Source organism: Capsicum annuum, chromosome 2, assembly GCF_002878395.1.
Source record: "Capsicum annuum cultivar UCD-10X-F1 chromosome 2, UCD10Xv1.1, whole genome shotgun sequence".
In the NCBI taxonomy this organism is placed as follows: Eukaryota; Viridiplantae; Streptophyta; class Magnoliopsida; order Solanales; family Solanaceae; genus Capsicum; species Capsicum annuum.
The window spans coordinates 6,746,739-6,769,758 of record NC_061112.1 but is presented as its reverse complement, the minus strand read 5'-3'; the positions used below and the strand labels follow the sequence as shown (position 1 = coordinate 6,769,758).

The window sequence follows — 23,020 nt, the reverse complement described above, 5'->3', positions numbered from 1 at the left end:
TCTTCTGATTCATTATCATCATCTTATACTTCATTATCAACTTCATATTCTTCTTGTTAACCATTATTGTTGTTGTTGTTGTTACCCCAACTGCTGCTCTTTGACCAAATTCTTATGTCAAATTTTATTTCGTAAATCACTTTCAACTTTGGAATTTACTTGAGAGGAGACTTTGGTAAGTCAGATTATGATTTTTAGTTGAATCTGGGTAACTGCTAGTGTGTTGTTTTTTCAACAATAGTTTGCACGCGAACATGAATGAAATACAAGAGCAATCTGTTTAAACAGATCCATTATCTGCGGCACTAGATAAATGTTCTGTTGGAACAGTAGACTCATGTTGGATTCATGTTTAAGGGTTCTAGGTGCCCGTAATATGATTATGAATCAAATAGATGGGTATTCTGTTGCACCAGATTAGTAATCTATTTCAATAGATAAATAATTTGTTTCATCAGATTACTAATATGTTTCGAACAACAAAATACAGCTCCTGTCACACACAAAACCTAACAGATAACTCATATGTTCTTACTATTGATACTGGAATCAAATTATTCCTTAATTATAGACATGTCATTCATTAAGAAATAGAAATAGATAGCACGAAAATTAAATAAGAAATAAAAAGTCAAGTGCATCAAACATAATTTTTTATAAAACAAACAAAAAAAAACATAGGTAACAGAAAAAAAAAGTTTAATTATTATTATCATCATTATTATTTGTATTATTATTATTATTATTATCATCATCATTATTATTCATTAAACAGATCGATCACTCTGAGTTAAAATGTGTTCTCATTAACTTAATGTTAAGATTAATAATAGTACCTACATTGATCTAGGTGGAATTAAGGATGGATGAATGAGCACAAAGGGTCAACTACAACTTCAATTGAGTTTTTTTGGCAATTGTATGATGAGACGGTACTGCATTCCTCCCGACAAGAGTCATTGATCGATCACTCTGAGACGAACCGATTCTTACTACCTCGTATGTTTAACTAATACCTTAATTGAATAATCTGGGACTAGGGGTGAGTTCTCATAGGGTCAACTACAACTTCAATTGAGTCTTTTAGCAAATGTATGATGAGACGGGACTGTATTCCTCCCGACAAGAGTCGTCGATCGATCTCTCTGAGCCGAACCTATTCTTACTACCTCATATGTCCAACTAATACATTAATTGATTAATCTAGGACTAGGGGTGAGTTCTTATAATGTCAACTACAATAGATGACATCGCCTATTTGATAATTTACAATAGATGAGTAATCTATTGCAACATATGACTCAATCCATTTGATAATTTACAATAGATGGGTAATTTATTGCAACAGATGACTTAATCTGTTTGATAGTTTACAACAGATTAGTAATATGTTGCAACAGATTACATTATCTGTTTGATTTGATCCAACAGAAAAGACATCTGTTGCAACAGTTTGAGCATTTGTTTATATATAATTCAATTGAGTTCATATGTTAGACTAATACCTTAATTGAATGTGAGTTCTCATAGGGTCAACTACAACTTTAATTAAGTCTTTTGTCAATTGCATGATGAAACGGTACTGCATTCCTTCCGACCAAAGTCGGCGATGATCACTTTGAGCCGAACCAATTCTTACTACCTCATATGTTAGACTAATACCTTAATTAATTAATATAGGACTAGGGTACTAATACCTTAATTGAATAATCTGGGACTAGGGGTGAGTTCTCATAGGGTAAACTATCGATTAATCTAGGACTAGGGGTGAGTTCTCATAGGGTCAGCCACAACAGATAGCAGCGCCTATTTGATAATTTACAACATATGGGTAATCTGTTACGACATATGATAATCCATTTGATAATTTACAACAGATGGGTAATCTGTCGCAACAGATGACTTAATATGTTTGATAATTTACATCATATTCGTAATCTGTTGTTACCTAATCTGATTGATAATTTACAACAGATGAGAAATCTGACGCAATATGTTGAACATTTTTTTTATAATTTCAATTGAGTTCATATGTTAGACTCCTAAATTGATTAATCCAGGACCAAGGGTAAGTTTTCACAGGGTCACCTCCTAGAGTACTCTGTCAACTACAACTTTAATTATTTTTATATGATTTTAAAAATTACGCATATATTTTATGATTTTAAAAATAATTAAGATCATTTCGGACCAAATTAACATTTTCAAAACTACTTGTCATTCTTTTCCAAAATACAAATCAACCCATACAAAACGTTTCTTCATTTCAAATGTCGAGGTCTGGCTCTTTCTTTCTCATTCTCACTCAACAATATAGTACAGACAACAACTACTTAATAAATTTGCTCAATCCTCTACAACAGATCGCTTTTTTTCTCATTTCCGACCACATAGGTGTTATTTTTGACATTATTCTTGCTTGTATCAGTTATTTTCTTTATCTTCGTAGGCAATAGAGTTCGATAAGAGCTCTATATTTGTTTTTTTTTTCTAAAAAATAAGGGCTTTTAAGTTAATGATGAAAAATAAAACTTTTAGTTGTATTATCTTCGAGAATGGGTTTACAATTTTGAATTTTGATGGTAAAATCATAGGAAGAACTCGAGAAATCCCTAGTTTTCATCGCAGTGTTTCGTTGACTGTCGTGGTATAGTTGGATGGTATTGGTGGTAGTGGTGGTGTTTATGATCATCGTGGTGGCACCGGTGGTGGCATTGGTTGGTGATGTTTGTGGTGGTGTCGGTATTTGTGGTGTTTGTTTGTTTGTTGGCATTGGTTGGTGGTGTTTGTGGTGGTGGCTATTGGTGTGTTGGTATTCGTTGTGTTTGTAATGTATTTTTTAAAATCTATGCATACATCAACTGTAATGTAATTTTTATTTTTCTTTGTCTGTAGGTAAAACATGTCTCCCAAAAGAAAAGAAAGTGAAAGTGGATCAATGTCTGACTACTAAAAAAAAGCTCCAGTATAGAGGAATTTGGAGGAGCTTCCTAAACAATCTCAGTCAGGGAAAAGTAAAGCTGAGAAGGGATGTGAAAACAACATTGGGGGAGGTGGACAAGGGTCCGTAGATGATGATGAAGAAAATGAAAGTGAGAAAGAAGAGGAATTAGAGAGTCAGAAAGAGAAAGAGGACCACATTATACGGCTTTCCTTGGGCTTTCATGGTAAAATTAATCACTAATTTTACTCATCCATTAATTTATATTAAATATAGTTATTATGATTTTTTTTTGCTTGCTTTCTGTTTACACTTTTTAGGCTTGGGCATTTGAAGCCATTCCTTCCCTCCAAAAATAGTTAGTGGATTACCCGGATGAGGTTTTTCATCCAAGGATGTTTAGGTGGTTGGTTGCAAAGAGAAACACTAATATTAAGGAGGCTGCTCTCTTTAACCCTCCAGATGATGCAGTACGTGTTCTTCAAGTAAAATAATTCTACTCAAAGATAAGAAAGATATTGAACAGATTTATATCTGGTGCATAGGATGTTATATCTGATATACCAGATGGGACATCTGTTGCAACGGGGTATATCTTGCATTAAATTACCCATCTGTGGTTTTGGTTCTCTGAACCCGATCCTAAAAGATTAACCATCTACTGCAAATTATGCAACAGATGTTTAATCTGATAACATATCGTTCATCTGTTGTAATGTATAGATCATCTGTTGCATAACAGATTACCCATCTTGTGCAGCTATGCAACAGATGATTGATATTTTGCATCAGATTATTCATGTGTTACTCTGTTTCTCTGAACCAGACTCAAATGGATTTTAACCATATACTGCAAACTATGCAAAAGATGGGTCTTTTTTTTTTTTTTAAAATGTAGCCCAACTGTAAAAATTATTATATTATATGATTTAAATGCATCTGTATTTTTTTTCTTTTTTATTGGTTGTGCATTTATGGATCGTGCCTACTAAGGAGGAGTTGATGATGACTTCTTATATTACTCTTGGTCATGTTGATACTATTGCAGACCCAACGGTGGAGTTAATAAAGAAGGAATTGGCTGGAGCAACAGCCATAAGAAGAGCAGTTAGGCAAGGTTAGCCTAATGTTGAGGCTCTTCATGACCAACCTTTTACTAAGGCAGATCCGGGTGCTTCTTCTGGTGGAGTTATTGGTGTTGGTGGCAGGCATGCTGATGCTACTATTAAAGAATAAATATGTTTGAAAACACCCCTTTTCGCCCTTACACAGGTCCCTCTCACCCCTCTTCACCCTCGTGTTCTCATTGCGAATGCAATGAGTGCAAGGACAAACGGGATAAACTCTATGAAAAAGTAGAGGCTATCTCTAAAGCTATCGAAGAATTCAAATCCAAGAGATGCTTCATAACATCCAAGAATGTGAGGGAGCCACACACTCCTACAACGTTGGTTAGGAGAAAGAAAAGAGCAATTAGAGACGTACTCTCTGCTCGAAAATCAAAAGAAATTGCAATTCCTCCTTCTCCAAAAGCTGTTGAAGTTCAGGGGCCAGTCAAGAAGGTGAACATATACACGAAACTTGGTTCCGAAGAGAAGAAGGATCTGGGACAGGCTAAATCCACACGGCAAGAGCTGGACCGAGGTAAAAAGGATTCTTGCAGTCATTAGCATGAACGACATGCATTATCGAGCTATTGAGATACTACTCGAGGAAGGAAAAATCAATGTTTATGACTCCAACGTACCTCTTGTCGATGATTTCGATCTTTTTCTCCTCGTGGAGCCACTGATGGTGCTGTTTCCCATCTTGTTGAGGGAGGGTAAACTGATGAATCATTTTTCAAAGAAAGTGTTGATGAAGAAATCATGGGATTTTAAAGGTCAAAACAGAGGAATAATCCTTTCAAAAGATGATACTGCTAAAGCGAGCGGCTCGTACACTCTTGTACACATCAAATGTTTGCTGATCGGCACAGAAATGGCTGAGCCAACGACTTTTCTGTGCGACAATGCTGTGGCAAACCTGCAAGAGGTCTGGGCTTATGGGGTACTAACTGGACGCTTAAAGCCTCTGTGTGTATATAGAAGAGCCTGTGAAATAGAAATTTTTAATTTCAAGTCACCCTTCACTTTATTACATGTACATGTAGTGGCAATAATTTTTTTTTGATGAAAGTTAAGTTTTTTATAATGCAATAGATTAGATTGTCAATCTGTTGCAACAGTGGAAAGACCTGTTTGAATAATCTAATAATCTACGTCTAATCTGTTGCAACAATGGGAAGACCTGTTTGATAATTTCTATGAATAATCTAATAATCTAAGTCTAATCTGTTGCAACAGTGGGAAGACCTGTTTGATAATTTCCACAGATGACCTAAATTTTACAACATATGCCTAAATCTTTTTAATATTTTCCAACAGTTACGCTTGAATATCTATGTGCTCGTCGACAACAAACCAGTAGCAAATACACATACCACCATGAAAATTTCAGCAATTAAGCTTAATATCCATGTGCCCAACAACACCAAACCAGTAGCAATAACGACAACAATGTAGTATCTTTTTGCTCGATTTTGTTTCTCTTCAGAAGCCTTGACTTTGTTCAACAAACCCCAGATTACACGATTTGCTTGTGAAGGGTGTCTTTCTTCATACCAATCAAAGTAATCGCATCCACCCAATTTCTATAAAAAAGAGAACACAATTACAAAACAATTACAAGTCAATAATTAATCAATTAATTAAATAAAAAAATATTACCTTTGAAATCTTACAAGTAAAAAACCTACGACCCGGATTTTGTTGAGTCCAAGAAGTCTTTAACAGAGCTTCATGACTGTACTTACAATATCAAAAATCTTTATCACAAAAAATAGTGGAAGATGCGTTCGACATTGTCAAGGTCAGTTGGAAAAAATGAAAGTAATAATTTGAAGAATTTGGATAGATAAAAGAAGATGAAGATGAAAAAGAAGATTTGGGAATTTAGGGTTAAATTTTAGGAGGAAGATGAATATATAAGACAATGGGGGAAAAAATGACCGTTGGGGGCCAAGTGACGGCAAGTCAGCGAAATGTGCCAGGACTGACACTAACACATTTGATGCCTATTTTATTTTACGCCTTTAAAATGAACATGTCTACTTGATGCCTATTTTATTTTAGGTGTTTGAATTGAACACTGTCGATGGGTTGCGCCTTTTTTATTTCAATTCCCTTTAACCTTTTTAAACGTAGTGACAATTTTTTATGTCCAACAAAAGTTGAATTATAATGCAACAGATTCTCCATCCGTTGTAACAATTATCCTATCTGTTATGGCATATAGTTTATCTGTTGCAATAGGTTGGTCATCTGTTGCATTATCTCGATTTTTTTATCTAAAGTCCATCTGTTGCAATATTGGGAAGACATGTTTGATAAATTCCAACAGATAACCTATGTGTTTCAACATATGTATAAATCTGTTCGATTATTCCAATAGATGTGTCATCTATTGCAACAGATAAAGTCCATCTGTTGCAACATATGTCTAAATCTGTTCTTTTTTTCCCTATAAATGTGTCATCTATTGAATTAGCTTAATATTTTTATCTAAAGTCCATCTGTTGCAATAGTGGGAAGACCTGTTTGATAAATTCCAACAGATCACCTACCTATTGCAACATATGTCTAAATCTGTTCAAATTTTCTAATAGATGTGTCATCTGTTGCAACAGATACATTATCTGTTACAATATTTGAATCTAGTATTCCTTTTCAATTAATAAGTTCAAATCTAAGGAATAAATAAAATTCATAGACAAAATAAAATAAATCGAAGCCTTCATAAATTAGCTAAAATAAGTCAACGAATAAATAAAATCTAAAAAAATTGTTATGGGTACAGATCTCAATAAATACATCAAGAATAATTTAAGTATACTGCCAAGAATTGCTTTGACAGGCTCAAGCTATAAAGATCTACTCAGTATGAACAAGTTGTTCTTCATCTGGTGCTATGGAATTTGGCTTTGATCATCGTGGATCTTTATTATCGCTTGCGTATGGTTTCTGCGCTTTCTGTTCTCCGTATTTCCATAAAAAGAGTAGCATATTGTCAATGCTATTTAGCAGTAGCTTCTTCTACATCCACCTAGAAAGCCAGAATTGGTCAATGCTAATCACGGAGATACAACAAAACGGAAAAGAATAACTCATTTCTTCTAGCAAATCAAATAGGTCTTCCTCTCATTTTAAATTATCCCAAACATATTATATTTCTGTTGCAACAATGAATCAACTGTTGGGATAAATTTCTACATAAGGAAGATCCTGTGTGATAATTTCCAATGGATGAACTATCCGTTGCAACATATGAATCATCTGTTGCAACAGATAGGTCATTTGTTGGTATAAATAAAAGCTGTACGAAGAGTTGTTTGATTTGTTAAAACAGACGAGACATATGTTGCACCAGATAAAGTATCTGGTGCAACAAGTTAGTCAACTGTTGCAACAGATGTATATATCTGTTTGATAATTTTCAGCAGATGTGTCATCTGTTGAAACATATATATGTCTGTTTGTTTTGTCAGTTGGAAGACATATAATTTATTCACCTTGTTCAGCTTGCTCTCCTTTGGACATTGTACGTTGCTCAGTGCAATACACAGACAGAGGAGTTGGAATTTCATTTTTTGGATGCCTGATAATGCCCTGGAAATCACTCTTTTTCTCATCTTAGCCCTAATCTCTAATGGAGCGGATGGAAATAAAATCCTCTTTGATGGAATGAGACCCCTCTTAGATGTCAATTCCTTTATAGAAGCAGTTAATGCATTAATAGCATTAATTACTACATCATGTTTTGCCCTGTAGTCTTGACATTTGCATGTAGAACATTCCCTGGGAGAGGCAAAATCTGTATAACCAGTATGATTATACTCATAATGGTTTACTTTAAATACTGTAAGAGGAGCATCATTAGCACCAACAACAGCACCACTACCACCACCAACAGCTCCATCAACAACAACAAGCCCATCTTCAAAATTGTTTTTCTTGTAATGGCTGTTGCTCTAAACAATTTCATTTTTATTCTGTCGATGACCTTAGGGTCTGATAAAGTTTGCACAGAACGTAAGTAAGAAAAAATGGCATCTTCATCTCTCGATTGGTCGGAACTAGCGACGGATGCATATTCTAACATAAATCATAACATATATTAGAATGATGATTAGATCATTAAAAAAATATTAATTAAAAGAAAAAATTAATTATAATTATACTTACTGCATCCTTTGGGGGGTTGAAGAGATCAAGAAATTTTACATTTTTATGAGTTTTGGCCGACAACCATCTCAAGATTCTTGGACAGGAAACTCCTTCCTGGTAGTTCACTTGTTATGTCAAATAAAGAATGACTTCAAACGCCCAAGCCTATAAAATAACGCCAATAAATCAAAACCATTATTGAGCAAAAAAATGAATGATATCATAATAGAAGAAAGAAACATTTACCATGAAAGCCCATGGGAAGCCATATAAGTTGACTGTCTTTGACGCTAACGGAGTCAACAAATATTTGACAGTCATTTTAAAGCTTTCATACCCCCATGGATAGCTGTTAAATGCCTCAAGATCCTCGGAGAGCTTAATTAAACCTAGGCTTATGTTGTTGTTAGCGTCTCTCGCCCAAAGAATATTATGTACAAACCAAACCAAGCATAATGACTGCTTGTGCTTCTTTGAAAGTCCTTTACCTTTTAACGCTTCTATCAAATTTTTGTTTTTGAAGCTTGGACCATCAATGGACACCAGGTCATCACGATCACATGACTTACCTTTTTATTTTTGGGGTATGCGGGGTGTTTTTTTTTGGGTTAGAATAGGTATAACTTGAGAAGGAGGATAACATTTTAGTCTAGTAACTATGGCAAACTCCTTCCAACCAAAACAAACAGGCATGCCACAGTAATTTATCCACACCTCATCCATCATATCTTTTTTTCATACATAAACCTATGCTTGAGAAGTTCATATACCATTTTCATTTGGAAACGAGCATTGGTCTCCTCCGGCAAATCAAGATATTTCCCAAAGCAGCTGTCCCTAAAATAAGCATCCAATTTTTGTTCTCGAAGTATTTTTCTGAAGGCGTCGAAAGATTTTTCCATGGCTGACTTAACCACGAAATCACCCATTAAATCTACGGCACCATCACATTGCATTCTCACAGGATAACGATCAATGCTGAAGGCTTTGACCAGCTCTTCGGAGGAAGGGCTATTAGCATCTGCATCATCTCTTTTGAAATATTCCTCCTCCCCGTGTTCATCATATTCTGCTCCCAATTGAGATAACGCTTGTAAAGCAAGCTCATAGAGTGGTCGATGTAGCCTAGCTGCTTCACTTGTTCCTTTACTTGGACTTGATTTGATTTTTGTTCTTTCGGGAACCATATTATCAAAAATTAATAGAAATATAAAATAATATATTATTGTTGATTAATGCATCATTAAAAAAGGATAACAGTAAATCAAACAAGCAAAACAGTAAAATAACATTTGCAACAGATCATCGATCTGTTGCACCAGGTAGTATATCTATTGCAGCATATAACCAAACTGTTGCAGCAGATGAGTAATCTGTTGCAATAATACAAAACATACTACTCATCTTTTAAGACAGATAATTGGTCTGTTCAACAGATCACACAACTATTATGACATTATCTGTTGCAACATATGAGTGATCTGTTGAAACAGTTAAATAATTCATAGCAACGATTGAGTAGTCTGTTGTGATAATACAAAACATATCACTCATCTATTGAGAAAGATGAATGGTCTGTGCAATAGGTCACACATCTGTTGTAACACATGAGTGATCAGTTGGAACAGTTATCAACGATAAATATTGTTTAGATTTCTTCCAATATAGGGTCGTCTATCGCGGCTGATGAATGATCAGTTGGAAAAATCAAGTCTTGGACTTTTCCTGTAGGAAGAGTTGGTAGGATTTTATCCAACAGGAGGTTCATCTATTGTATTAGATCATTAATCTGATGGTTCTTCCATTGCACCAGATGGTTAATTAGTTGCATCAAATTTTTTATCCGAAACTTAATCTTTTGCAACATATGGTAAAATTATTGCATCAGATTATTAATCTGTTGCATCAGAATTGTAATCTGATGGTTCCTCTGGTGCATTAGATGGTTGATCTGTTGCATCATATGATGAATCTATTGCATCAGATGGTTAATATATTGCACCAGATGGGTAATCTGCCGAAGAAAATAGTAGCACGATTTTGTTAAATAAAAAACAGCAATTTCACAATTTTTACCAAGAACAAGAACAGAACAAATCAAATCAAATTGTCCTTTTGTTTTTATAAACATAAACAATAAAAATCAAACTTCAAAAAAATGCAACAAACAATAAAATATCATAATTCACTTCGAAAAGAGAAGAGAAGAGAAGAAATACCAGAAATTAGGGTTTTATTCAGACCGCATTTCAAATTAGTGCAACAAATATTGAAATTGTTAACCAATACTATAAGAGAAGTTGGCTCAAGTTCCTCGTTTTCTTCAAAACTAAAACGGCCATAAATTTTTACCTGTGAAAGAAGAAAAGAACCGATGAAGAATTCGAAGTTGTTGTGACCGGAGAGCAAGGCTGTCACGTCGATTAAAGTTGAAAAGGAACTGGAATCCCAACTATTTGTAGTCGGATGTTGAAGTCGCCAAGGATTGAAATAAGAAATTTGCAAAACAGTTGGTTGGGAGAGAGTTGAGAGAAGCGGTCGAGAGAGGGATGAGAGATAGGTTGATTGAATTGAAGAGGGGAACTCGAAGCCTAACTATTTATCATCGGAGGTTGAAGGGAGAAATTTTGCAGAACTGTTGGTTGGGAGAGAGTTGAGAGAAGTTGTCGAGAGAGAAGAGAGAGTGGTTGATTTGGATTGAAGAGGGTGTGGGTTGAGTTGATTTGTATTTTTGAAAAGATTAGAAAATTTTGAAAATATTAATCAAGTTCACAATTAACTTGATCAAGATTCCTAATAATGTTTGACCCTATCTGTTGGTCAATGTTACCAATCTTTCATTCAAGACTTAAAAAGACACCTATCCTTCAATTTTCTCCAGTTTAATCAATGTGGGTTCAATTACCTACTTATCATCAATTTCACAGTAATTCTCCTTATATAAATAGTAAATTTTCGGATAAAGTGAGTTCAGTTGAACCCACTTAATACAATATGGGTCTGCCTCTGTGTATTACTAATATCACCAAGTGGAAGGTATTAATTATACATCCTATAATACCAAGTAAGATGTATAACTAATACATGTATTAGTTATATAAATGTCAAAATCCTACCAAATATAGTACTACTAAATAATATCATACATAATACATGAACTATTTTTCCTAATACACCCTACCATACGATCACTTAGAAACATATAAGTCTGACCCACTTCCTACCACGAGATTCTTCCACCTAGCACCTAAGTGGTAATCAATTCGTTCTATTTAATTATATTTTTTCATATAATTTTTTACTATTTAAATTTAAAATTTAAAATATTAAATTATACATTTTAAAATATTAGTTAAGATTCATGCATTTTAACCTCAACAAGCGAAACATTAACAAGTAAATAGGACTAAAGAGAATAATTAAATATCTCAACCTGGCTGTTACACATTTGCTCTACATAAAATAATATTCCTTTCATTTCAAATTGATTGACCTGTTTTGACTTAACACGGAGTTTAAAAAAATAAAGAATACTTTTAAAACTTGTAATCTTAAATTAGAGATATATCAAATATATCAAAATGCTCTTTAATCTTGTAGTTTTAAACATGTTATGTGAAATGTTGAAATTAAAGATTTATTAAAAAATCAAAAAAGTCATTTTAAAAAAATAAATTAATTAAAAAAATAGATAACTTAATGTGTATGTCTAGTCAGTCATACCAAAAACTACATCAGTTGTACATAAATAGAACTTGGAAAAGACTATACATAAAAGAAGTAAAAGAAAAACTTATGAGAAGGTAAATACAGTATAATAATAATAATTAATTTAATGAGAGAAGATTCATCGATATCATTCACTCATTTTTACGATCTCTACCAAATAAAAAAAGTAAAAAGCATAATTTACTTTTTTATTTTAAAAAATTAGCTAAATATATTTTTGTTATGTGGTTAAATTTATCCATAATGTCATACTTTGAAATCAAATTTAACCTTACTGTTAAGAAACTTTTCACTTGTGTCTTTTCTTCGACAACAAAGTTCAAATCTACATTAAAAGCTTTTTTTTTACAAAAATAAAACACCCTCTAATTTAATCAGCTCGATCTGACCAAAAAACAAAACAAATACACTCTTTCCTCATTCTTGTTGGTTATTGAATTTTTTCAATGAGATTAGATCACTGAATATTTGTCAGTGTATAGCTCATGAAAAATGAATTTGCATCGGTGTATGCACAAACATATATACTCCTTCTTCAGTTCATAGCTCTGCATCAATGTAGAACTCATGAAAAATGACACTTGACAGTCAAATACAACAAATTAGATCAACTGGATAGTTGAGTTAATATGTCTCCTTATACATCATCTTCCTTCTTATATCTCTATATATAATTTGAATCTACGCAAATTTTTCATTATACCATTTTTTCAGAAAACTTATCCACCGGTTCGAGACTTTAGATACACATACACATTTTAAAATTTGAGTAAAACTAAAATAGGAGTAGAGTTTGCATTACACATTTTTTCTAGTTCCATTCTTTTACATTATCTCCATTTATTTTATTTTTTTGTTTATTTGTAAACAACCTACTAGCATTGCACGTTGAAAGAGAAATATATTTGCTCATTTAAAAATTCGACCTATAAAATTAAGAGAGGGTATGTTTGTTTGCATCTTTTTTGTGGGTCGGATCGAATAAGGCGGGTTAAATTAGGGCGTGTTTTATTTTCTTAAGAAATGAAACATTTAACGTTGATTTGAACTTTTTTATTAAAGGAAGAAAAATGTGAAAAGTTTCTTAACAATGAAGGTGCATTTGATCCAAAGTATGCCATCGAGGATAAATTTGATCTAAAAGTATGATAATGAAAATAAATTTGACCCAATGTACGATGAAAAGTATATTTAATCAATTTATTTAAAATAAAGAATTAAATTTTACCCTTTAAATTTAAAATTGAAACTATTTTATTAATGATTATATAAATTTAATAATATAGTACTCTATACTTTTGAGGCCTTTGATATTTGAGGATCTAAGGCGATGAGCTTAAGTTACACATGTGACTATTAGTATATTCATTATACAAATGAGACACATGCGTGATTAAGCCACACGAGTCTCTTTCCGATTAGTATTTTCATTTTGACAAAATTATTACAGAAGATTTAAAAATAATTGTAAGTATATGATTCATACATATTTTTTCAAAAGATTTTTCTGAAAATGATGAGAATTAAGTGTTAGATAAAAAAATCATATATGTATACCAAAAAAGTTGCTCACTAGAAGTGTGTAGAAAACACATTTTCTCAAAAGGTAACATGTTTTTTTCTTTCCCGCGTTGTTTACATAATCTGTCCAAGCTACTCAATTAGTTTTGCCAGATCAAACCTTTTCAACATTTACATAATAAAAATTGCCATCTTCCGAATGGTTTCATTTGTTTTTGTCATCTTCAATATCTACTCGCATCATTTATTTTCTTGTCCGGACAAAACAACTGATTCCTTTTTTGAATGACCTTGACACACTCCCCTTTTCTAATTCAGACATATTATCAACTCTTTGAATTAGTTTTACATTTTGCACTAATTAACAAATGCATGCAGTTTAAGTTTGTTGACAACTTAATTATTGAGTGTAATTATGGTACATAAAATATCTTCCAGTGATAAGAAAAACTTGAACAAACGTAACCTCTACATAGCCAAGTGGTCGTATTTCTGTCAACCGGCCCCCACCCCCAACCCCGCGCGGCGAGGGAAGGAAAAATTTACGATTTTAAAGTGTATTAATTCTTAAAATTTAATAACAAGTTTAGATTTATAATTTTTTGCTATTAATTTAAGTAGTTATTTGGCAATTTTAATTCTAATTAGAATAAGTTTTCTGGACTTACGCCTCAAAATAAAAATTCTCTCTAACGATTAAGTGTACATCCAGACTGATGAGGCTTACGACTCACAGTACTTTTGTCCTGATAAATCGCCCCGGGGCATTTTTCGTACTCCCCTCCAGAGGCTCACCCCAGGAACGCCTTGTCAAGTTCTCAATTTTGATGAATGACACATTATCTGTTGGGACATGGTTCCTGAAGAATATGCGATGAAAAAGCTGAAGCTACTTAGGGACCTAGTTGACCGCATTCACGTCGCTGTCATGTACAGTTGAATGACAGTACAAAAGTTGGTGAGAAAGCTGCTCTCTTTTTGTCTCAGCCAATGAGACTCATCCTAGGTTTTCTTGTCTTATATATATTGCTCATCTTCCACAACAAGAAAATCAAGCTTTCATATTCTCACAATAACAAATTCCTTTGAAGCTCTTGAATCAAAGCCTCACTCGCAGCAAGGGACCTGCTCGCTCACAAGCTGTATTTTATATTCTTATTGTATTTGAGTTTTTTGTATTGTAATTACAAACGTTGCCTACTGTGGTTCAATATTAGTAGATGTCTTCTATTTCAGTTTTGAAGTTAGTATTGTCATCTAGAGTTAGGTAATATTGAAGCTAGAGTTAGCTTGTGAATTCATTTAGAGTTAGTTGGGTGTTGGTTCAGTAGAGTTATTGGACTATTCTCTTGCAATAGAGTTATCACTAGGAGAAGAAGGATTAGGAGTTTTAATCCTTGATGCCATGAAGTCTGCATTCAAGGTTGCTTGAATATTAGTGGAGCTTTGAAAATCCTGGAGACAGTTCGTGATTTTTCTCCCTTGAGCAAGGAGTTTCCACGTAAATATTGTTGTGTTCTTGATTATTTATGTTACGTATTATATTGTTAAGATTCTTGCTGTATACGTCTGTATGGGACCAAGTCCCAAAGTAAGAGAGCAACCAATCAATTTCTTCATTTGATATCAGAGAAAGATCTTCCTAAAAGGTTAACACCTAGGAAGGATCTTTGACAATGGCTGCTCATCTAAACCTCGAAGATCGACAAGCCACTACGCGACCAGCCAGGTTCAATGGGTAATACTATGGGCGGAGGAAAACGAAAATGCATGATTTTATCATGGCTGAAGATTGCGAGTTGTGGGACGTGAATGAATATGGTCTTTTTGTTCCTACGAAGTCTGTTAAAGATGGGGAGGTAATTTACAATGTTACTAATACTAGGAAGGAGTTTGAAGATGTTGACAGGAGAAAGATTGAGAAAAATTTCATGGCAAAAAAGCTTCTTGTATGTGGTATAGGCCCTGATGAGTATAATAGAATTTCTGCATGTGAGACTGCTAAGGAGATTTGGGATTATCTCCAAATGGCTCATGAGGGAACCAGCCAAGTGAAATAGTCAAAGGTTGATATACTAACAACTCAATATGGGACTTTCACCATGAAAGAAGGAGAGTCTATCGAAAAAATGCATAAAATATTTACAACCATAACTAATGAACTTCACTATTGGGTAAGGACCTTCGACCTTCTAAATAGTTATGTAAGTTCCTGAGCATTCTACCCAAGTCATGGGATAATAAAGTTGATGCCATTACTGAAGCCAGGGATCTGAAAACCATGACAAGGGATGAGCTTATAGGAAATCTCAAGACGTATGAGATTAAGAAGCAATAAGACAAGTCCAAAGGTGAGCTTAAAAAGGAGAAGAATCTAGTGCTGAAGGCCACAAAGGAGAACACCATTATTGAGGATGAGGAAACTACTTATATCACCAAATAGTTCCTCAAAGTCTTGAAGATAATAGGAGCTCTTTCTAGAAGAGGAGAATCCAACAGGCACAACAGAGAAAGAAAGACAAATGACACCTGTTATAAATGTGGAAAATTGGGTCACTACATCAAAGACTACCTCTACACACTATTGAATACAAGAAGTATGTTAAGCAAGCTGCTAAAAAGGAAAAGAAGAAAGATTGGGTCCCATATAAGCACAGTAGGAGAGCTGAAATTGACAGAGTGGTAATACAGGTTCTAGCAGTGATTTAGATAAGGCTGAACAATAGAAAAATGTCTCCATAATGGTGGTAGATGATGATGTCCATAACTATGACACCCTCTTTGGCTTGATGGCTAAGTCACACGATGCGGAAGACGACAAGGTAACTCTCTTGGATATCAAAAATAACCTCAAAAATTATTCTCTTGCTACTATGCTTGTAGATACTGTTAATGAACTCACTAAAGATAACGAGTGTCTAAACAAAAATATTGACAAATGTGAAGAAGAAGTGGTTGAATTAACTGTGCAAGTGACTGAACTTCAACAAACTGGGAAGTTACTCTCCCTTGAAAATGATCTTTTAAATGAAAAAGCAAAAAGACATGTTCCCCCCCTAAAGTTGTCACCAAAACCCACTTTAGCCATTAAACTTAATCTGTAATTATTTACCCCCTTATGAACTTTAAAATGTATTATTTTGCTCCCTTAACGGCTGGCGTGACAAAAAAAAAGTCAAAATGCATTTTAATAATAAAAAAGCATAAAACAAATAAGTGTGACCCACTTTAAAATTTTCAGCCATTATTTTTTTCCCTTCTTCCTCAACACCCCACCACCACCATTTTTCCTTCTTCTTCATCACACCTACCACTCCTTAGGTAACAACCCTTATATAATATTTCAGCAATCAACTCTAATGCATCTTTCTTATTTACTTTATTTTCACTTTTACCCTATGAATCCAAACCATAAAATCATCTTCTGTACAGTCCAGTCCATTCCCTGACTCTTCAAACTCATGGACATCGTCAAACCTACAATACTAGCATTACATATATCCCTACAACTTTTTCCATCACTACCAAAAGGAGTATCAGAAAAGCTCAAAAAATTACTCTCTTAGAACCCAATTCTCCTTTAACAACATACCCCTCTCCAATATCATCAAAAGAAGTACCAGAATAGCTCAAAACTTTACTTTCTTTAGAACCCAATTCACCATTTTCCAAGAATAATTTAGGGTTTGGATTAAATTTAGATTTCCATGAAGAAAATAATGCATTATAAGTAAACGGGTGTCCAAGAAAATGGATTCCAGATTCATAAGTTCCAATTTTTTCAGAAAATTCAATATAAACACGACTATTAGATAAACCAAACAATAGAATCTTGAAAAGTTTTCTATGTCTAGGTAAAAAAGAAAAAGATAAAGAAGTTTGGGGGGGAAGGAGGGAGACAAACGTCCGGGGAAGGGTGACTAGGGGCTTTGCGGGGTGGGGTGGGATGGGGGGACTAGCAACTTTGGGAGAGGGGGGAGAAGGGTTGTGGGGTGGGGAGAGAGAGGGGGGAGTTTTTTTGTTATATATATATATATATTACTTAAAAAATAATATATATATGTTATTTTTAAAAAAATAATATATATTTGTTATTTTTAAAAAATAATTTATTTATGTGGTTTTGACGTGGATCCGATATGGCTCCAACATGGCGTGAGTGTGATGTACTTTCCATAGTGAGAGTGGTATAATTTTTTGCGGGTGATAAAAAATTCATATAAAAGTTCGTTAAAGGGGTAAATAATTACAGGTTAGGTTTAATAGCTAAAGTGAGTTTTGGTGACAACTTTAGGGGGTAAACATGTCTTTTTCCAATGAAAAGCTTAGTGAATTTTCTAAGTTTAACTCAAAAAGGAAGAGTGAAGGAAGCAAATTCAATTTGCATTGGAAGAGAAATTGGCTTAAGGAAAATACTGATTTGACCGCCTCACTTGAGAGGAGTGCTGAGCTGAAGAAAGACCAGGTTTGGGTCAAGACTAAGCTTGAAAAGGATCTTAAATATACTCCCTCATCTTAAGCACTGACAAGCCTTACCACTCAGGGATCAAACAACAGAAGCGGCTTGGGATTCTACACTGTTTACCCAGCTAACAATCCTTATTGCAAATATGTCTCTGTCAAGGATAATTTCTTGTGTACTCATTCTGGAAAAATGGTCATATAATAGATTTATGTCCCTCTATAATTGCAGTTGTAAGGAGGATGAAAAAAATTCTCTACATCAAAAGAAAGAAGTGAAAATTTACTTGGTTGGACTAAGAAAATTTTGATCCTTTCTTTGTCACCATTCTGGGAACTCAAGCTGAAATGGGTTTCCAAAACTAACAACTGATTGTTAATGCAGGGAAAAGAAAGAGGAAGCAACCACCACTGAATCATGGATAGTGTTTATTCGGGGTATATGATTGGAAGAATTAAAGACTTTCCTTCACTTAAGGTCCATGAAGAAGGCAATGTCTCCTTTAGTGATGGAAACAAATGGTACATTGTTGGAATTAGAAAGGTTGGGAATAGTTTAAGTCAAGCCATTGATGATGTTCACTTTGTGGATGGACTCAAGTTTAGTTTGTTGAGTGTTGCTTAGATTTGTGATAAAGGCAATAAAGTTAAGTTTAGGTTAGATAAGTATACTGTCACAAGCCTCAAAGATGGTGAATTAATGTTGACTGCATGTAGGAACAAAAATCTGTATGTTATAGATCTAGGATTTTACAAGCCAGGAACATGGCATATTTGAGTGTTCAAGAAGATAATGTTGATCTGTAGAATAGAAGATTAGGCCATGTCAGTTGCTCCATATAGAATAAGCTGGTTAGTAGGGACCTGGTTAAAGGGTTGCCCAAAGTTAAGTTTGCTAGCTTTAAGGTGTGTGATGCATGTGTGAAGGGAAAATAAACCAAGTCCTTATTCAAGCCAAAGAAAGATGAGCACATCTATTCCTCTACAACTTCTCCATATGGATGTATATAGACCTGTAAAGATAAATAGCAGGGGAGGAAAGAATTATATACTGGTTATTATTGATAACTATTCCAGGTTCACCTGGACCTTCTTTCTAAGATCCAAAGAAGAAATATTTCCTATGTTTAAAGCTTTTGTCAGAAAAGTGCAGGTGAAGTATAATGAGAAGATAACAGGAATCAGATCAGACTATGAAATAGAGTTTAAGTATGCAAGGTTCAATCAATAATGCAATGAGTTGGGTATCAGTAATAATTTTTTTAGCTCCTATAGCACCACAACAAAATGGTATTGTAGAGAGGAAAAATAGGACACTTGTGGATATTGGGAGGACCATGCTGATAGATGTAGGGATAAATTACAACTTCTGGGCTGAAACAGTCAATACAACATATCATGTGATCAATAGGTGCCTTGTCAGGTCCATTCTGAACAAGACCCCCTATAAACTCATGATCAAAAGAAAGCCCGAGCTGAGCTACTTCAAGCCTTTTGGTTGCAAAAATTTTGTGTTGAATAATGGGAAGAATGACCTTAAAAAGTTTGATCTAAGGAGTGATAAAGAAATTTTTATTGGATACCCCTCTACCAGCAAGGATTACATGATCTATAACAAAAAAACACATTGTGTGGAGGAAAGTGTTCAATTTGTATTTGATGAAGCTGGTGGTACTAGTGAAGGCAACATTCTAGATGATGATGATGATTCAAAAAATCCCCCCAATTTTCCAAAAAATCCAAATAAAAGTGATGATGATGCAGATTCATAAGGACAAATCATCAAAATCCTGGACCCTCACAATCTCCACTTAAAGAACCTGATCTTTAATACAATAAAAAAATGATCAGTTTTTTGAGGGTAACACCTCAATGGGAACTGGTCCCAGTTTAAGTCAACCTACTCCTCAAAGGTCCAGTTAGAAGCACCAGTCCTCACATCCTCTTGATAGTCTACTATCTTATCTGGACTCAAGCATGTAGACCAAAAATAGAGTAAGGAATCTATGTGATTTCTCTGTATTCTTATCTCAAATTTAACCCAAGAATATAAAGGAAGCATTGAAGGATTCAGATTGAATTAATGCAATTCAAGAAGAGCTACATCAATTTGAGAGAAGAAAATAGGGTGCATTGTCACACGTTTCTCAGATAGAAAAGTTATAAGGACCAGATGGGTGTATAAAAACAAGGCTGATGAGCACGACAATACCACCAGGAACAAGGCTAGGCTGGTGGTGCAAGGATATAACCAGGAAGAAGGCATAGATTATGACTAGATATTCGAACCAGTGGCTAGAGTAGAGGCAATTCAAATTCTCATTATATTTGCCTCATAAATGGAGTTCAAAATATTTTAGATAGATATGAAGAGTGCCCTTTTAAATAGTTATCTCAAGGAAGAGGTTTATATGAAGAAGCCCCAAAGATTTGAAGATGCTGACTTTCCCATCCATGTGTTCAAATTAGACAAAGCCTTATATAGATTAAAGCAAGTTCCCATGGTTTTATATAAGAGACTTTCAAAGTTTTTGCTAGAGAGTGGGTTCAAAAGGGGAAAAATTGATAACACCTTATTTCTGAAGGCTAGAGAAAGAAACTTACTCATTGTTCAAGTCTATGTTGATGACATCATATTTAGAGGCACAACTATTTCCCTGTGCGATGAGTTTGGTATGTTAATAAGTAGTGAATTTGAAATGAGTATGATGGGAGAACTCAATTTTTTTCTTGGGCTACAAATTAATAAAAGTGCAACTGGAATCAATGTGTGTCAGCAGAAGTATATTCTTGAGTTTCTCAAAAGATTCCATATGAAGAATGTAAAACCTATTGATACTCACATTAGAACCTCCTCAAAACTGAACTTGAATAAACCTGGTCCCTCTGTTAATGAAACATTATACAGAGGAATTATTGGTTTATTACTCTATCTAACAACTAGTAAACCTAGTATTGTGTTTAGTGTTGGGATATGAGCTAGATTTCAAGCAACTTCAAAGAAATCTCATCTGAAAGAAGCCAAAAGGATTTGAGATATCTTAAAGGAACCCTCGTCCTGGTCCTATTCTATCCCACTGGAGATAATTTTGACCTGGTTGGATGTGCTGATCCTGATTATGCTGGGTACCTGGTTGATAGGAAGAGTACCTCAGGAATGACTTATTTTCTTGGATAATCTTTAATATCTTAGGGTACTAAGAAGCAGAACTCATTGGCACTTTTAACTGTTAAAATTGAATATGAAGCAGTTGCCTCATACTGTGCTCAATTACTATGGATCAAGTAGTAACTTAAAGATTTTGGCATCCTCTCAAATTGTGTCTTTATTTTGTGACAGTATAAGTGCTGTCAATATTGCCAAAAATCTAGTTCAACATAAAAAGACAAAACACATTGATAGTAGACATTATTTTCTCAGAGATACTGTAGAGAAAGGTTTGATCAAGATGGTTTTTGCCATTACTAAAGATCAAATTTCTAACATATTTACCAAGGCACTTGGTAAGGAACAGTTTGAAAAAAACAGAAAAAAGCTGAGGCTGATGAGACCAAGTTGAATGTATGTTGGTTTTCTTAATCCTCCCAATTTGGCTATGATTTGATAAATAGGTATCCAGGTTAGATGATGTCACATATGTCTAATTCAATCTCATATCTTCTATAGATATATACTCATGTCAAGGAGGAGAAGATAAGAAAAAGGGTGAGACAACTCAAAGTGCTTTGTGTTCAAAAAATCATATAGGGACTAGGTCCCTAATTAGGTTGGTGTCACACCCTATTCTCAAATAGTGGTTTTTTAAATTTATAACAGTTGTGACAAGTCACTATCCTGCCTCATCTTAAAAGCTATAACTTTTACTTTAAGTCCAAGGGATGTGTCCATCTAATCGACATATTCCATCAAACACAACTCTTCATAGATCTGAATGGTTCCTTTATCGCCTATTTAAATAAAAATTTGATCTCTCATCTACCTAGTTGTAACACCCCATATTTTTATGCTAGAATTCAAATCATCGTTTCTATATTTATAAACATTAATCTCATGATTTGTATGTTAATACATGTGTCATGATCATTATCCTAGTTTATGAAGTGCTCTCAAAGTGAAAGATGTTCACAGAATTTACTTAGAACAAAGTTGAGCTAAGAACCTTAGATTCATCCAGAGTTTATTGTTAGATTCTACAAAGGTCAATTTTAAAAGTGTATAACTTTTAATATATGTATAATTTTCTAGCTAAAGACCCACCAAATTGAAGGTAATTAAATCAAATTTCCAACGATACCAATTTTGCCTTAATCCGATATCCGAGTCAAAAGTTATAGCATTTTCATGTGAAATAGTAGGTCACCGCGATTACATCGCTCGGCGGTGCCTATGGCGGTGGAGCCAATACCGCTCAGTGGTAAGCCTCAAAATCAGGATTGTCCAAAATAGTAGGTCACCACTATTACACCGCTCGGTGGTGCCTATAGCGGTGAAACCAATAGCGCTCACTGGTGAGCCTCAAAATTGGGATTTTTACTAAAACTTTTAGTTCTGAGGGGCAGTCTTATCTTTTTCCATGTCAACCCAGGTTATAAAAATACAAATTTAAACATCTATTAGGGCATTATTTGCCCCCATTCTCCTATTTTACTCTCAAGAACAAACCCCAATCAATCCTCTTCAAGATCATCCATTCTATCACCTTCTCTTTAAGAAAAAAATCAAGAATTTAGTCTTCCTAATCTAAGAAGTTCAAGAAAAGCATTCAAGAACATTCCCAGGGCTTCAAAGTTAAGCTTTTACATCAAATCAAGCATAATAAGGTATGTGGGGTTATGAACAAGGATACTCATTTCATCCTTGAGCCCAAAACTAGTTTTTAAAGATTAATTTACATGAATTTATATGAATTGCAATTAGGGTTCATACCCAAAGTACCTTGTTTTGAGTTTTGGATTTATAAAGTGATTGGAGCATGAAAGTCTATATTTGTCTTGATTTAAAGAATTCTCTTTTATGATTTGAACACCATGAGTATAATTTGAGACATTGATTACAAATTTCCAATTGAGTTTAAGCATGATATTGTTGAAGTATTTCAAGAAG

General features: G+C 34.1%; 1 protein-coding gene across 1 annotated transcript; it reads left to right on the top strand.

Annotated features, from left to right (window-relative positions):
• The first annotated feature begins 16,196 nt into the window (after positions 1–16,196).
• Positions 16,197–16,559, top strand: LOC107857737. The gene has a single exon (XM_016702576.1). The coding sequence runs from the start codon at positions 16,197–16,199 to the stop codon at positions 16,557–16,559; it is 363 nt and encodes a 120-aa protein (XP_016558062.1).
• Positions 16,560–23,020: the final 6,461 nt, after the last annotated feature.